The sequence below is a fragment of the Leptodactylus fuscus genome, chromosome 10 (genome assembly GCF_031893055.1).
Source record: "Leptodactylus fuscus isolate aLepFus1 chromosome 10, aLepFus1.hap2, whole genome shotgun sequence".
Lineage (NCBI taxonomy): Eukaryota > Metazoa > Chordata > Amphibia > Anura > Leptodactylidae > Leptodactylus > Leptodactylus fuscus.
In genome coordinates this window covers 28,706,277-28,723,906 of record NC_134274.1, presented here as the reverse complement: position 1 = coordinate 28,723,906, position 17,630 = coordinate 28,706,277, and the positions used below count along the sequence as shown (strand labels likewise).

Here is a 17,630-nt window from a genome sequence, read left to right as displayed (position 1 = left end):
CATGTTTAATACAAGAGCACCCCCTTAGCCCTGATATCCTATCCTGAATTATTCTCTCAGTTCCCATTACTGCCTCTTCATGTTCCAGCCCTTTAAATAACCAGCAGTTTTCTGAGCAGACGTCTTGCCAGAAACTGACATGGCCGCCAGAGCGCGTGCACCCGGCATTCCCTCTCATAACAGAGAACAAATACTATAGAATCATTGCTGTGGACGCCATTTTGTTGTAGCCATCTATCCTTTACTACTTGGTAGACGAAGTTGGCTGCGTCACACAACCTGCGGACCTATAGGTGTTGTCTTTGGCGCCCTTGTCTTCCCTCTTGTGTCTGTTTCTGTAGAGATCAAGGCTCGCTCTTGTGTACGCCGGAGAGGTAGTGCTTAGCGCCGGAGACGTGAGCCGAGTGCCCAGTGTCCTTGAGACTCCCTAGTACAGAGGGCGGCAGGAGAATGAGCTCTAACTACGGGGTGCGAGGTAAGAGGCCAGCGCGGCCCCTACTGTTGTGTTGGGCTTACTACACTGCCATGTCTTGTGTAATCACAGAGTAGCATTGGCATGTCCCAGCATACACTCCCTGGTCCTGGCTGAGACTTGTAGTCCTACTTTGCAGATTGCTTTCCTAGACCTATTTGCAGGTTATTCCTGCACACTCTTACTCTATAGCTTCTGTAGTGCTCACCACAATGCACATAAGAAAACCTATAAAGCATGGTGACCAGTCTTGAGTACACCATGTGACGTACATGTGCCAACAATCATTTTGTGCCGCCGCGGTTAATCGTTGCAAGGGTTTGATCCCGGCTATATAACCCCATGGCTGTTTATAGTAACATTGGGTGTGACTTACTCATTTATGCGTAAAAAAGTTGCAAGCCTCGGCTTCTTAGACTCCAGTTTGTGCAATAATTATTGCAATTGACGTTTTTCCACTTTCTATGCCAGTTACGTGAAACTTTCATTTACAGTGGTTTACTCACCGCTCTTCCACTGGCGCCAGGTATATGAAGGTTGGCATTCTTTATGTGTCTCCCCTCTCTGATTTCAATGTGTCTATTCCCATGGCATAAATAGGTTCTATCTATCTAGTAGCCTAAGGGAGGCCCATAAGCACTGGCATCAGTATTGAGATTGCAGCTCCCATCTGGCCCATAAACCAAGGAGACCCACGGGTTCAAGAATTTGTTGTAGGGGGCCCCGGACAAAAGATTGCATCGGGGCCCACTATTTTAGTTACGCAATTGTGTCTATATTAACAGATCTCTAAATAAACTCAAATCTAGGAGGGATCAGAAAAAAGGATGACGCGCTGGCGCTTGTACTGTGACTATAGCCTTAGATCAGACTTGACTACATCAGATTTATCACAGTGTCTAATGCTGAATGATAAATCTGGTGCATTTTTGGACTCTCTAATCTAGTTACACAACCTACTTATTGACTCAATTTATGCAAAAAAAGCCAAAGTTTTTCATATTGAGCCCTGTTGGTTTTCAGTAAACCCCTCCCCTCATCAAGCAAGATGTAAAATCGATTGATAAATCTGGTGCCGGATTTATAGTCACATTTTGTATAGGATTGTCATGCGCGGCAGAGTCTAGAAATCCAGTGTTGGCCAGGACTGAAGTGACGCCTGGCGCTGGATGTGACTGCGATGAATAATGTATCACTGCCGTTTAATCCTTTACTACTAGATTGCTCTCTGTTGGGTTGGGTTGAGCTTTAAACATCGCTATGTAATTTCTGCCAGATTATTTGTACTGAAGTATTTTGCACCAGACTGTGAGGTCTCTCTACAGATCAAAACATGACTTGCAACAATATCCCTACATATATAACGCCTACTCAACCGTGTCGCTTCTGGAGGAGAGTGCGGCGCCTAAAGGAGGCGGCAAGTGGTTCACAGACACACAACTTTGCTGTGTGCATGGACCTACATGGTGGCCAATCCTGTAGACTTCATCAGAACCGGTTGGCCAATATAATGTTCCTTTGCTCTCAGAGAAAGATACCTGGCAGCAGACGGTTTCCCTCTCCCTTCGGAAAACATGTGCATGCTCAGCTATACCGAGTATACATATGTGTGATGTAGTGGGAGGAATAGCGGTCGGCCTAACTCGCACTCAGCTATTGAAGATGTATGTCTACATTAAAGTTGTCCATACTCGTGATATAACAGGTCTGGTAGGGCTTATCTAAGAATAGCATCAAACCTCCAACTTGATTCCCCTCATGGTGGATGTTTCGTTGGTCGCTGTAGAAACCAGATTGACGTTGACTGTGTCTATGTCTAACCCCAACATTCACGTCTTTTTCTACCTTTTCCTACAATAGAAACTTCACCTATGCAGCCTATAGATAAGTATTTAAGGGTAATCTGACTGCTGGGGCCCTCATGATCATGAAACTGGGTTCCCATGTCCCCTGTACGAATGGTGCAGCATTACCAGTCCTTTTCGAGATGAGCGAAGTACAGCACACAGCTATCTCTGGCAGTCCTATAGGGCTAAATGGAGTAGCAGTACCCATGCCGACCATCATTCCACGTATACTAAGGGATAAAGGAACCCGTTGTCTTAATTAATGGGGACTCCGCTGTCAGAAACCCTATGAAAGAATGGGGTAGGGGATAGGTGTTTTACAGGGAAGGGTTTCAACTCCCACTTCCACCAACATCTATTGTAAATGAATCCTAGCCTTCCGGACTGGCTCCTGTGATTGGATCTACCAGCAGTTGGCCCCAGTTGGTCTTCTCTCCTTTCTCATGTTCACTGCTAGTTACCTAGGATTTTGGGGAAATATTGCAGAATAACTAGGCAGATTTATAAACTACTGATCTACCTTACTACAGAATTCTGGATGTGTGGGATACCGGATTTGGTGATATACCGGATTTCCTAGGTTTATATCAGTTCTACAGAAACTCATTATTTTGAGAAGTGGGTGTAGAGTCGCATTGCTCTCGCCCTCGCTGGTATGTAGTGTTGTTTCTTCTGGGCTGGGTGTGAGCAGTAGCACGTCTGAGTTATACGCCTCACCGTGACAGGTTGTCATGCCTGAATTGATGACTATTTTATACCTTGCATCTTGTCAGAAGGGTAAAGCATTGTAGGCTTTGGGCAATTCCTACTTGTGACGATAGGCTCATGTCATCCGTCGCAACGGATCGCATAAATGACAGACACAAAGAGATCCCAAGGGACCCCATTGACTATAATGGTGTCTGTTTTTTACTGAAACAGGGACTTAAGTCTAACTAATATATTTTAGTTTTCCTCAGACGGGCATCAGCCTTCTTCTAGATCAACTTGGTAGGTTTACAAACTGGACTTAGGACTTTTGTCTTCATCCGACCATATCTGCTGTGTAAGTAACTGTAGAAACTGCTGTGTCATGGTTACAGGCAGTTTCTAAGACTGAACAGTCCTGTACTATATTGCAGCTTAAAGGGGCTGTCCATGATTTAGTATACTATTTAAAGGGAATGTATCATTACGTTTCTTATTTTTAAAACCAGACACCATAGGCAGCAATAGGTTGGAGTAGTCTTATTGAAGTCTATGGAATAGGTCATTAATAAAAGGTCAGTGGACATCATCCAAGGGCCCTCCGTTGATCAGTTGTTTGAAGGGGCCACAGTGCTCTTACAAGCGACATGACCTCATCATTGTTTACTTTGCGCGCCATTTGTTTCATAGTGACTGTGCGATTTAACTACAGCCATGTCCCTTAGAAGTGAATGGTTAACGATTATATCACATAGCTGCTGCGGAACAAATGGCAGCAGATGTAAGGCCTCGTTGACATCTGTCTCGGTAATCCGTTCGGGCGAGTCCCCCCGAACGGACTACTGAACGCATTGGCAAGCGGTGTGCAGTGAAAGCACACGAATCCCTATAGACTATAATGGGGTCCATGTGTTTTCTGCCTGCATGACTGGTGAGGAAAGCACACGGACCTCATTATAGTCTATGGGGTCCGTGTGCTTTTACTGCACACTGCTTGCCAATGCGTTCGCCATGCGGACTTCCCCGAACGGATTACAGAAGCAGATGTGAAGGAAGGCTAAGAGATGAAGAGGTCATGGCACTCACATGAGTCTCACAGACCTCCTTGAAACCTGATCAGCCTGAGTCTCAGGTGTTGGACCCCTGCTCATCTTTTATTGATGAAATAAGAAAACCCCTTTAAGCTATGCATTGCCTCTCAAACCCTGCACTAGGCATAACACATTTTCAGTTTTTCCTGCTGTTTCTTTAAATGTCCCATGTATTATATCTGTTTCCTTTGTTTTTTGACAGAATGGGTTGGCGCTGCCGCTTTGGCTGTTGGCGCTGCCGCTGTAGGATACCTGGCTTACAGATCCCTCTCCTGCAAAGATAAGTGTTGCAAATCCATGGTGAACCAGGGCATACAGAAGGATAATCCTAAAGTTGTACATGCCTTCGACATGGAGGATTTGGGAGATAAAGCTGTGTATTGCCGTTGCTGGAGGTCCAAAAAGGTAACAAACGCCAAAAAAGTACAAAATGACCCACTGCGTTGTCACATGAATAGGGCTGAGTTATAATACCAAGCATGGCCACTACACCGTGCGCAGCACTATACAGTGAAGAGGGCTCATCTCTCACCAGAACAGCGCAGTCTGTCGGGTTTCGAACTCCTACCAATTACAAATTGATGACCCATCCTAAGGAAATAATCTATATAAGTCCTAGAAAAGCCCGCAAAATTGTTAAAGGGATAATTCACAGCACCAGCATTTTTTGGATGCCAACAGTCCGTAAATCAGCCCCTCTGTATTACAATACAGTGGCCTAGTAGGACACTTGACATGGAGTTCATGGACCCCTCTATATAGTATTTTATATAGTTGTTCCTTGTAGTACTTGTAAGCTTTGATGATAAATATGGAGTCTCCTATGTAACTCTTTATAGAGCATCTTTTCTGTACTACTTCCATTGGTTGACTCCTTTCTTTACCTTCCAGTTCCCATATTGTGATGGCGCTCACACAAAACACAATGAGGAAACCGGTGACAACGTTGGACCTTTAATCATTAAGAAGAAAGAATCCTAAACCATGAGCGACACTAAGAATATCCAATGACACCGCAGTATCCGTCATTGCTCTATAGCAATAGTCTACCCACCGCCCGTACCTGTCATCTGCCTTAAATGTTAAATGCCGCGGTGGTGGAAGGTCCTGTGTGTCATCTTCTGGCAGGGAAGTGGGAACTCTATTTGTTCTGTACGTGTTTGAAACCACTGTATGAGCCGTGTTCATCCCTCAGGTGGACGCTCGCTTTACTCTCTGTTGTGAAACGCAGACATTGGAATGTAAAACCTGGACATTAAATTATATACAAAACCTTATATGTGTGATGTTTACTGACATAGGAACTGGTACATTATAGGCAGAGAGTAACCATGACCACAAACAATACTGCAGCAAGTCCACTAGGGGCAGAATTAATCCACAAGTACCAGTTACATAGTTAGTACCGTAAAAAAAACCACATATGCCCATCAGGTTCAACCAGGGGATGGCAATGGATATGACATTCTAAAAATCTCCATAACCAACAATGCTATTTTTCTATAAAAAAAACAAAACATCTAATACTTTTTTGTAGCTGTCAGCTGTGACCAGCTCCTGCAGGTAGGCTATTCCACAGTGCAGAAGCCTTCTCAGCGTTTGAGATTAAACCTTGAGGTCTCCCCCTCTCCAGACAGAGCTGGAGTTGTCTCTTGAGGGGATTTTACATTGTTGCAACATAACCCATAATTAGAGATGAGCGAGTAGTATTCGAAACGGCAGTTTCGAATAGCACGCACCCATAGGAATGAATGGACGCAGCTGGCTCCATTCATTCCTATGGGTGCGTGCTATTCGAAACTGCCGTTTCGAATACTACTCGCTCATCTCTACCCATAATCTATAAGTACACCCAGGTCCTTCTCCACCAGTGACTCCCCCAGATTGACTCTCCCCCCGTGCAGAAGCGTGCAGATTATTGTTACCTAGATGCATAACTTTACATTTATCTACATTGAACCTCTTTTCTCATGTAGATACCTAAATACTCTCCAAGTCTGCGTGTAACCTACTTACATCCTCTATAGTCTGTACTGTACCTCATAGCTTGGTGTCATCTGCAAAAATAAAGACTGTGCTATTAATCTCCTCTTCAATATCATTAATACATGAGTTATTATAACAGAGGACCGTGTGATACACCACTTATAACAGTGTTGAACCCTGGGGTACACCGGTATGACTCTAGCATGGCTCCACCTTGCCAACATGCTCTAAACAGTGGGCACCTATCAATAATGATGAAGTAAAAGTTCGGCCGGCCCTTTATGATATCGACATATTTCACATTACGAGAGATTTTTAGCCCAAAGATAGATGGCAAGCACAGCTTTGATCGAAACTTTGGTGTGAGACTTGTCCTCTGCTGCGACTGTGGCAAAAAAACGAACGCAACTGAGGCGTTGCGAATTTCTCCCTGCCCTCCACTTCTTGCACTTGCTACAACGGAAACCTTTGTAATCTTTCTGACGCATACGCTTGGATCAGCTGCTAACTGTTCTGGTGCAACAAGCGGTGCCAAGAAAACACTGTTCTTGTGGTGGTGGTTGTTGCTGCTGGTGCTGTTGCTTGGAAAGAAGTAGCCATTTTGACTAGCGGTGTACTCAGAAGCCAGTTTCTCAGTGGATATTAGAGCACAAAGCTCAAACATACTGTACTAGGATCTTGCAACACCATTTTGGCTGATTCACAGAACGGTAGGTGGACATACTAGTAGAATACCTTGCTAAAAATATAGTAAATAAAGTAGAATTTTCAGTGTCGCACAGTATTACTATGGCGTGAAGGAGCCGCCTCACAGGCAGACTTGTGGAGTTGCCCTTAGCAACCAGAGCTCAGCTTTCACTTTACCTCAGCAGCGGGACACAAGCCCGATGTAACGTCATACATTTTTGTGGCGACATGCTAGAGTAACAGGACTTCACTTCTACCTAGGTCGATACATGATAAAGTAATACCGGGTACACCACTGTAACAGCAGACCCAGCGCTGAACCCTGGGGTACACCACTATAACAGCAGACCCAGCGCTGAACCTTGGGGTACACCACTGTAACAGCAGACCCAGCGCTGAACCCTGGGGTACACCACTATAACAGCGGACCCAGCGCTGAACCCTGGGGTACATCACTGTAACAGCGGACCCAGCGCTGAACCCTGGGGTACATCACTGTAACAGCGGACCCAGCGCTGAACCCTGGGGTACATCACTGTAACAGCGGACCCAGCGCTGAACCCTGGGGTACACCACTGTAACAGCGGACCCAGCGCTGAACCCTGGGGTACACCACTGTAACAGCGGACCCAGCGCTGAACCCTGAGGTACACCACTGTAACAGCGGACCCAGCGCTGAACCCTGGGGTACACCACTGTAACAGCGGACCCAGCGCTGAACCCTGGGGTACATCACTGTAACAGCGGACCCAGCGCTGAACCTTGGGGTACACCACTGTAACAGCGGACCCAGCGCTGAACCCTGGGGTACACCACTGTAACAGCGGACCCAGCACTGAACCCTGGGGTACACCACTGTAACAGCAGACCCAGCACTGAACCCTGGGGTACACCACTGTAACAGCGGACCCAGCACTGAACCCTGGGGTACACCACTGTAACAGCGGACCCAGCACTGAACCCTGGGGTACATCACTGTAACAGCGGACACAGCATTGAACCCTGGGGTACACCACTGTAACAGCGGACACAGCATTGAACCCTGGGCTACATCACTGTTACAGCGGACCCAGCACTGAACCCTTGGGTACACCACTGTAACAGCGGACACAGCACTGAACCCTGCGGTACACCACTGTAACAGCGGACCCAGCACTGAACCCTGGGGTACACCACTGTAACAAAGGACCCAGCACTAAACCCTGGGGTACACCACTGTAACAGCAGACCCAGCACTAAACCCTGGGGTACACCACTGTAACAGCGGACCCAGCACTGAACCCTGGGGTACACCACTGTAACAGCGGAACCAGCACTGAACCCTGGGGTACACCACTGTAACAGCGGACCCAGCACTGAACCCTGGGGTACACCACTGTAACAGCGGACCCAGCACTAAACCCTGGGGTACACCACTGTAACAGCGGACCCAGCACTGAACCCTGGGGTACACCACTGTAACAGCGGACCCAGCACTGAACCCTGGGGTACACCACTGTAACAGCGGACCCAGCACTGAACCCTGGGGTACACCACTGTAACAGCGGATCCAGCACTGAACCCTGGGGTACATCACTGTAACAGCGGACCCAGCACTGAACCCTGGGGTACATCACTGTAACAGCGGACCCAGCACTGAACCCTAGGGTACATCACTGTAACAGCGGACACAGCATTGAACCCTGGGCTACATCACTGTTACAGCGGACCCAGCACTGAACCCTGGGGTACATCACTGTAACAGCGGACCCAGCACTGAATCCTGGGGTACATCACTGTAACAGCGGATCCAGCACTGAACCCTGGGGTACATCACTGTAACAGCGGACCCAGCACTGAACCCTGGGGTACATCACTGTAACAGCGGACCCAGCACTGAACCCTGGGGTACACCACTGTAACAGCGGACCCAGCACTGAACCCTGGGGTACACCACTTTAACAGCGGACCCAACACTGAACCCTGCAGTACATCACATATAACAGCGAACCCAGCACTGAACCCTGGGGTACACCACTGTAACAGCGGACCCAACACTGAACCCTGCAGTACATCACATATAACAGCGGACCCAGCACTGAACCCTGGGGTACACCACTGTAACAGCGGACCCAGCACTGAACCCTGGGGTACATCACTGTAACAGCGGACCCAGCACTGAACCCTGGGGTACATCACTGTAACAGCGGACACAGCATTGAACCCTGGGCTACATCACTGTTACAGCGGACCCAGCACTGAACCCTGGGGTACACCACTGTAACAGCGGACACAGCACTGAACCCTGCGGTACACCACTGTAACAGCGGACCCAGCACTGAACCCTGGGGTACACCACTGTAACAAAGGACCCAGCACTAAACCCTGGGGTACACCACTGTAACAGCGGACCCAGCACTAAACCCTGGGGTACACCACTGTAACAGCGGACCCAGCACTGAACCCTGGGGTACACCACTGTAACAGCGGACCCAGCACTGAACCCTGGGGTACACCACTGTAACAGCGGATCCAGCACTGAACCCTGGGGTACACCACTGTAACAGCGGACCCAGCACTAAACCCTGGGGTACACCACTGTAACAGCGGACCCAGCACTGAACCCTGGGGTACACCACTGTAACAGCGGACCCAGCACTGAACCCTGGGGTACACCACTGTAACAGCGGACCCAGCACTGAACCCTGGGGTACACCACTGTAACAGCGGATCCAGCACTGAACCCTGGGGTACATCACTGTAACAGCGGACCCAGCGCTGAACCCTGGGGTACACCACTATAACAGCAGACCCAGCGCTGAACCTTGGGGTACACCACTGTAACAGCAGACCCAGCGCTGAACCCTGGGGTACACCACTATAACAGCGGACCCAGCGCTGAACCCTGGGGTACATCACTGTAACAGCGGACCCAGCGCTGAACCCTGGGGTACATCACTGTAACAGCGGACCCAGCGCTGAACCCTGGGGTACATCACTGTAACAGCGGACCCAGCGCTGAACCCTGGGGTACACCACTGTAACAGCGGACCCAGCGCTGAACCCTGAGGTACACCACTGTAACAGCGGACCCAGCGCTGAACCCTGGGGTACACCACTGTAACAGCGGACCCAGCGCTGAACCCTGGGGTACATCACTGTAACAGCGGACCCAGCGCTGAACCTTGGGGTACACCACTGTAACAGCGGACCCAGCGCTGAACCCTGGGGTACACCACTGTAACAGCGGACCCAGCACTGAACCCTGGGGTACACCACTGTAACAGCAGACCCAGCACTGAACCCTGGGGTACACCACTGTAACAGCGGACCCAGCACTGAACCCTGGGGTACACCACTGTAACAGCGGACCCAGCACTGAACCCTGGGGTACATCACTGTAACAGCGGACACAGCATTGAACCCTGGGGTACACCACTGTAACAGCGGACACAGCATTGAACCCTGGGCTACATCACTGTTACAGCGGACCCAGCACTGAACCCTTGGGTACACCACTGTAACAGCGGACACAGCACTGAACCCTGCGGTACACCACTGTAACAGCGGACCCAGCACTGAACCCTGGGGTACACCACTGTAACAAAGGACCCAGCACTAAACCCTGGGGTACACCACTGTAACAGCAGACCCAGCACTAAACCCTGGGGTACACCACTGTAACAGCGGACCCAGCACTGAACCCTGGGGTACACCACTGTAACAGCGGAACCAGCACTGAACCCTGGGGTACACCACTGTAACAGCGGACCCAGCACTGAACCCTGGGGTACACCACTGTAACAGCGGACCCAGCACTAAACCCTGGGGTACACCACTGTAACAGCGGACCCAGCACTGAACCCTGGGGTACACCACTGTAACAGCGGACCCAGCACTGAACCCTGGGGTACACCACTGTAACAGCGGACCCAGCACTGAACCCTGGGGTACACCACTGTAACAGCGGATCCAGCACTGAACCCTGGGGTACATCACTGTAACAGCGGACCCAGCACTGAACCCTGGGGTACATCACTGTAACAGCGGACCCAGCACTGAACCCTAGGGTACATCACTGTAACAGCGGACACAGCATTGAACCCTGGGCTACATCACTGTTACAGCGGACCCAGCACTGAACCCTGGGGTACATCACTGTAACAGCGGACCCAGCACTGAATCCTGGGGTACATCACTGTAACAGCGGATCCAGCACTGAACCCTGGGGTACATCACTGTAACAGCGGACCCAGCACTGAACCCTGGGGTACATCACTGTAACAGCGGACCCAGCACTGAACCCTGGGGTACACCACTGTAACAGCGGACCCAGCACTGAACCCTGGGGTACACCACTTTAACAGCGGACCCAACACTGAACCCTGCAGTACATCACATATAACAGCGAACCCAGCACTGAACCCTGGGGTACACCACTGTAACAGCGGACCCAACACTGAACCCTGCAGTACATCACATATAACAGCGGACCCAGCACTGAACCCTGGGGTACACCACTGTAACAGCGGACCCAGCACTGAACCCTGGGGTACATCACTGTAACAGCGGACCCAGCACTGAACCCTGGGGTACATCACTGTAACAGCGGACACAGCATTGAACCCTGGGCTACATCACTGTTACAGCGGACCCAGCACTGAACCCTGGGGTACACCACTGTAACAGCGGACACAGCACTGAACCCTGCGGTACACCACTGTAACAGCGGACCCAGCACTGAACCCTGGGGTACACCACTGTAACAAAGGACCCAGCACTAAACCCTGGGGTACACCACTGTAACAGCGGACCCAGCACTAAACCCTGGGGTACACCACTGTAACAGCGGACCCAGCACTGAACCCTGGGGTACACCACTGTAACAGCGGACCCAGCACTGAACCCTGGGGTACACCACTGTAACAGCGGATCCAGCACTGAACCCTGGGGTACACCACTGTAACAGCGGACCCAGCACTAAACCCTGGGGTACACCACTGTAACAGCGGACCCAGCACTGAACCCTGGGGTACACCACTGTAACAGCGGACCCAGCACTGAACCCTGGGGTACACCACTGTAACAGCGGACCCAGCACTGAACCCTGGGGTACACCACTGTAACAGCGGATCCAGCACTGAACCCTGGGGTACATCACTGTAACAGCGGACCCAGCACTGAACCCTGGGGTACATCACTGTAACAGCGGACCCAGCACTGAACCCTAGGGTACATCACTGTAACAGCGGACACAGCATTGAACCCTGGGCTACATCACTGTTACAGCGGACCCAGCACTGAACCCTGCGGTACATCACTGTAACAGCGGACCCAGCACTGAATCCTGGGGTACATCACTGTAACAGCGGATCCAGCACTGAATCCTGGGGTACACCACTGTAACAGCGGACCCAGCACTGAACCCTGGGGTACACCACTTTAACAGCGGACCCAACACTGAACCCTGCAGTACATCACATATAACAGCGAACCCAGCACTGAACCCTGGGGTACACCACTGTAACAGCGGACCCAACACTGAACCCTGCAGTACATCACATATAACAGCGGACCCAGCACTGAACCCTGGGGTACACCACTGTAACAGAGGACCCAGCACTGAACCCTGGGGTACATCACTGTAACAGCAGACCCAACACTGAACCCTGCAGTACATCACATATAACAGCGGACCCAGCACTGAACCCTGCGGTACACCACTATAACAGCGGACCTAGCGCTGAACCCTGAGGTACATCACTGTAACAGCAGACCCAACACTGAACCCTGCAGTACATCACATATAACAGCGGACCCAGCGCTGAACCCTGAGGTACACCACTGTAACAGCGGTCCCAACACTGAACCCTGAGGTACACCACTATAACAGCGGACCCAGCGCTGAACCCTGAGGTACACCACTGTAACAGCGGACACAGCGCTGAACCCTGGGGTACACCACTGTAACAGCGGACCCAGCGCTGAACCCTGGGGTACACCACTATAACAGAGGACCCAGCACTGAATCCTGGGGTACACCACTATAACAGCGGACCCAGCGCTGAACCCTGAGGTACACTACCATAACAGCGGACCCAGCGCTGAACCCTGAGGTACACCACTATAACAGCGGACCCAGCGCTGAACCCTGAGGTACACTACCATAACAGCGGACCCAGCGCTGAACCCTGAGGTACACCACTGTAACAGCGGACCCAGCGCTGAACCCTGGGGTACACCACATATAACAGCGGACCCAGCGCTGAACCCTGAGGTACACCACTATAACAGCGGATCCAGCGCTGAACCCTGAGGTACACCACTGTAACAGCGGACCCAGCGCTGAACCCTGGGGTACACCACATATAACAGCGGACCCAGCGCTGAACCCTGAGGTACACCACTATAACAGCGGATCCAGCGCTGAACCCTGAGGTACACCACTGTAACAGCGGACCCAGCGCTGAACCCTGGGGTACACCACATATAACAGCGGACCCAGCGCTGAACCCTGAGGTACACCACTATAACAGCGGACCCAGCGCTGAACCCTGAGGTACACCACTATAACAGCGGATCCAGCGCTGAACCCTGAGGTACACCACTGTAACAGCGGACCCAGCGCTGAACCCTGGGGTACACCACATATAACAGAGGACTCGGTGCTGAACCCTGGGTTACACCACTATAACAGAGGACTCGGTGCTGAACCCTGCGGTACATCACATCTAACCAAGGACCAGTCTGAGCTGCAGTTTCAATATAGAAGCCAACAATCCAGATATCCATACAGTTTAAGTCCAGCAACCAGGAGAGAATCCACAGCATTAAAGGGTTTGTCCCACAAACAATACATGTACTCTACCCACAAGATAAGTGTCTGGGTCCCACCACTCACAAACCAGTGGTCTCTTGCCCTGACAATGGAGCAATGGTCATAAATTCCTCTGTTGATCCATTTAGCTCTATAGGATGACAGCAGGGTTTGGTGCTGTATCAGACATTTGCAAATGTCTTTCCGTTAGAAGGGGGAATTGCTACCCCAATTCCAGTGTTTGGTAAGACTCTAAATAGAGAGGACGCCAGTAATTAAACACTTCTATCTTGTCTAGTAGATGGCATGTAAGTGTTGCCCATTTTTATACTATGACAGCACCAAACACCAGAGAGGATAAGCCTTGACCCTAATAGGAACTGGAACACAAAGAGGTTAAATCCCCCCATTATTCTCTGTTCCTATTAGTTTCAGGTCACAAGGAAGTCTCCGGTACTTGGAGCTTTTCTTTTCCCCTTCTGACAGTGGGGGTTGGGGACTTGTTTGCCTTGCACCCTAGGAGGGGCTGCTATATGTGGTGCAGGGATGGAGGCCGCCGGAGCATTTCCTGGCTCCCCATGTCATTCCTCTTACCAATTGAGGGGGAGAGGGGGGTTGTTGTGACTCCTTTTATTATTCAGAGAATAGAGAGACACCGAGCACACTTATAGTGTAGATGGTCTATTATAAATATATAGATGAATTATTTATGAAAGGAACTCAGGACCTGGTGGCCTCTCACCTGATCGGGTTGTGACTCCGTTCACAACACAGTTTTAAGCAATTTTAGGCTTCGTCAGAGTGGAAGTGGCAGCACGTCTCTATAACACTGGTCAAAAACCAGGAGGATGCACCAATGGAAGAACAAAAGGACGGCGCTCTCAGGTCCAAAGGAATTTATTCGAAAAGAAGATTGCACTAGTGCAATCTTCCTTTCGAATAAATTCCTTTGGACCTGAGAGCGCCGTCCTTTTGTTCTTTCATTGGTCCTTTTATTATTCAGTCCTTCTCAATCGTGCAGGAGGGGAATGTTACAGGCAACTCAAACTTGGGATGTGCCTGCAGGGAGACCTATATTGGGACAGACTGATAGGACAGGACTGACCAACAGCATCCTGCCCCTGCTTAAAGAGCACAGAACATGCAGTTCCACCACTGTCCACAAGAGGGCATGAGATGTCCACATGTCAGACACTTACCTAAGTACATACTTGCAGATTTGCTTTAACTGCCGTTTTTTTCTGCAGATTTCTGCCCAATTTCTATTCAGTCAGACCAATATCAATGCAGGTCCATGGATATTTGGGCGATGTTAATTTTTGTTTCTTCCCACTGAAATCTGTATCCTCTGCCTCAATACGGATCTAAGGTGCATGTATCACGGTCATAAGACATAGATTTTAGATTGTATAGTGTATATAAGTCCATTGTATCCTGACAATAATAATTATATAGCGCCAACATATTCCGAAGCAACTTACAAATCACAGGGTCCATGTACTGAGACATTGCATAGTAATAAATCAATGCACACAATAGGAGGACCGACCCTGCTCACAAGAGCTTACAATCTATCAGGAAGAAGGGTGGACATGAGGTGGGCATGTTTGTGGGTAGTAAGATCTAACTGACCCGGGTGGTGCATTCTAGAGAGTAGGTGCAACTTGAGAGAAATCCTGGAGAAAGTGGTAAATTTGGATTATGGAGGATCTTAGCCTTACTGGCAGCATGCAGAGCATGGGTAGGATGGTAGACAGGGATAAAGGAGGAGATAAGATGTGCAGCAGGATGGTATATCTGACAGCCAGTTCTCTCATGTAGTTCTTAGCAGTACACAGAATTTTGAGTCCTGTGTGGTGTGTCTACTGCATTATTGTCAGTCCATGCGTGGCCCAGCAGATAGACCTTTCCTTGCAGAGTATTTATTTTCAGTGGTCAGGGGTGCAAGGATGGTGGCCATATTTGGGCTCTAGTGCTTGTGTGGCCTTACTGTTAAGTAGTATTCTGGTTGGGATCAGTATTTGTAAGCCACAACCAGTAGAGAACACAGGAAAAACTATAATGTAAAGATTTTCATCACTGTGTTTACTGTGATATCGCTGTGTGCATCATCCTTGTACTGTGACATCGCTGCGTGCATCATCCTTGTACTGTGACATCGCTGCGTGCATCATCCTTGTACTGTGACATCGCTGCGTGCATCATCCTTGTACTGTGACATCGCTGCGTGCATCATCCTTGTACTGTGACATCGCTGCGAGCATCATCCTTGTACTGTGACATCACTGCGTGCATCATCCTTGTACTGTGACATCACTGCGAGCATCATCCTTGTACTGTGACATCACTGCGAGCATCATCCTTGTACTGTGACATCACTGCGTGCATCATCCTTGTACTGTGATATCGCTGAATACATTATCCCTGTACTATATCAGTGTGCATTATCTTTGTACTGTGACATCATTGTTTATTATACCATACTGTGACATCATTATGAGCATTATCCTTGCAGTGTGAGATCATTATGTTAATTATAATAAATAAAAATAGTTATCAATCATACAGGTATTCTACTCTACAAACATTGCTTTCCACAAAAGAATCTGGTGCCTATTATTCCCATACTGTAATGCCATGTGCATGAACCCTAAACATGGCCTAACGTTTCTATCTAATAATCAGGCAGAGTCTGTCCATTTATGTATGTAACGTCTAGTATCTATAGATCAGAAGCATTTAATATTCTACATAGAGATGTTTCATCATCTTGTAAGAAACTCCTCCCAGAGTCTTGATCCTTCTCTTTCCATAGAAAAAAATAATTGGAGATTCGGGCATGGTCACGGAGGAAAATCTTAACCTCCCCAATTATATCTTTTTCTTGGTGACACAATGAGTGATCCTACTATTCACACAGCGCTGCAGAGCCCTTCAGTACAAACCCTACAGATACTGAGTCACCTGCCAGGAGCTCATTGTCCATAGAGAGATTTCTAGATGTAAGAGACATTCACCCGGCACATTCTAATGGTAAAGTCATGTCCATGAGAACAATAATAATGTTTAATTGGGATAATTAGGAAGAGCTACTTAGTAAAGATGAAAGAAAACCTACACTACAGATGTGACCGATCCTTTATCCACGTCATAGGGGGCGCTGATGTCATCATGAGTGATCCTTTAAAAGAAATGACAGAGAATTGCTAAAGCAGAGGCATCAATGTAACATGGAATACAAAATCTGTAAGGCCTGGTTCACATCTGTGTTCAGTATGCTGTTCAGGGAGTATGCTCGGGGACACCCCCCTCCGAACAGAATACCGGACGCATTAAAAAGCAGTTAGAAGAGAAACCACACGGACCCCATAGACTATATAAAGGGGTCCATGTGTTTTCCTCACGAATCAGAGATTACCTCCACTTTTCCAGTCTTGTAGCGCCCCCCCTCCTTCCACTGAACAGAAATGTTGCAGGTGAAGGGACCACATTACGATCAATCTCATCCAAGGACTTTAGTAAATACCTTACATCACCAAGTACAATTAGTATGAGACTGTATAGCGGAGGTGGGAAAGAACCCTCTAAGTGCAGTCATTTCTATTCCTAACACTTATTTCTTACAGGAACGACTCCTCAATACAAGTGAAAATCTCTTTTCTTGGCTAGAAATGCTTCCTTCTGCACACTCGGAATATTTCCTTTTACACTTTAACAGACACGACAGCAAACATGGGAAGTCTCATCTGAGGTTTCACTGCCAATGATTTCGCTTTCAACTTCATGACCCGATAAAAGTTTAACCTCTTCACTACTGCTGTATAGCCAGCGTTGCTTCTAGTTACAAGTACACCACCAGCAGACTGTGTGCTGCCATATAGGTCATGGCTAGTGTATCACACTCCATGATAGTAAATCCAAACAACCAGTTTTGGATGGATTCTTGCTGCCCTTACACTAAGGCCTTGTGTTGGGTTGGTTGTCGGACGTGGATATCCTGCAGGGGACCCACCTGGAATAGTCTGCATTGCAAAAGGTTGAAAATGGTTCTGGACCTGACCTGC

General features: G+C 48.9%; 1 protein-coding gene across 1 annotated transcript; it reads left to right on the top strand.

Moving 5' to 3' along the window:
• Nucleotides 1–285: 285 nt before the first annotated feature.
• CISD1 (CDGSH iron sulfur domain 1) lies at nucleotides 286–5,374 on the top strand. The gene is made up of 3 exons (XM_075258319.1): nucleotides 286–475; nucleotides 4,300–4,502; nucleotides 4,989–5,374. Exons 1-3 carry the CDS (start codon nucleotides 451–453, stop codon nucleotides 5,076–5,078), a joined length of 318 nt encoding a protein of 105 aa, XP_075114420.1. The 5' UTR covers nucleotides 286–450; the 3' UTR covers nucleotides 5,079–5,374.
• The last annotated feature ends 12,256 nt before the right edge of the window (nucleotides 5,375–17,630 follow it).

Excerpts from the sequence above, each read along its gene's own strand:
- CISD1 (XM_075258319.1), top strand. The coding sequence starts at position 451 with ATGAGCTCTAACTACGGGGTGCGAG. Across the intron at positions 476-4,299 it reads CTCTAACTACGGGGTGCGAG|AATGGGTTGGCGCTGCCGCT; the intron begins GTAAGAGGCCAG and ends GTTTTTTGACAG. Across the intron at positions 4,503-4,988 it reads GTTGCTGGAGGTCCAAAAAG|TTCCCATATTGTGATGGCGC; the intron begins GTAACAAACGCC and ends TTTACCTTCCAG.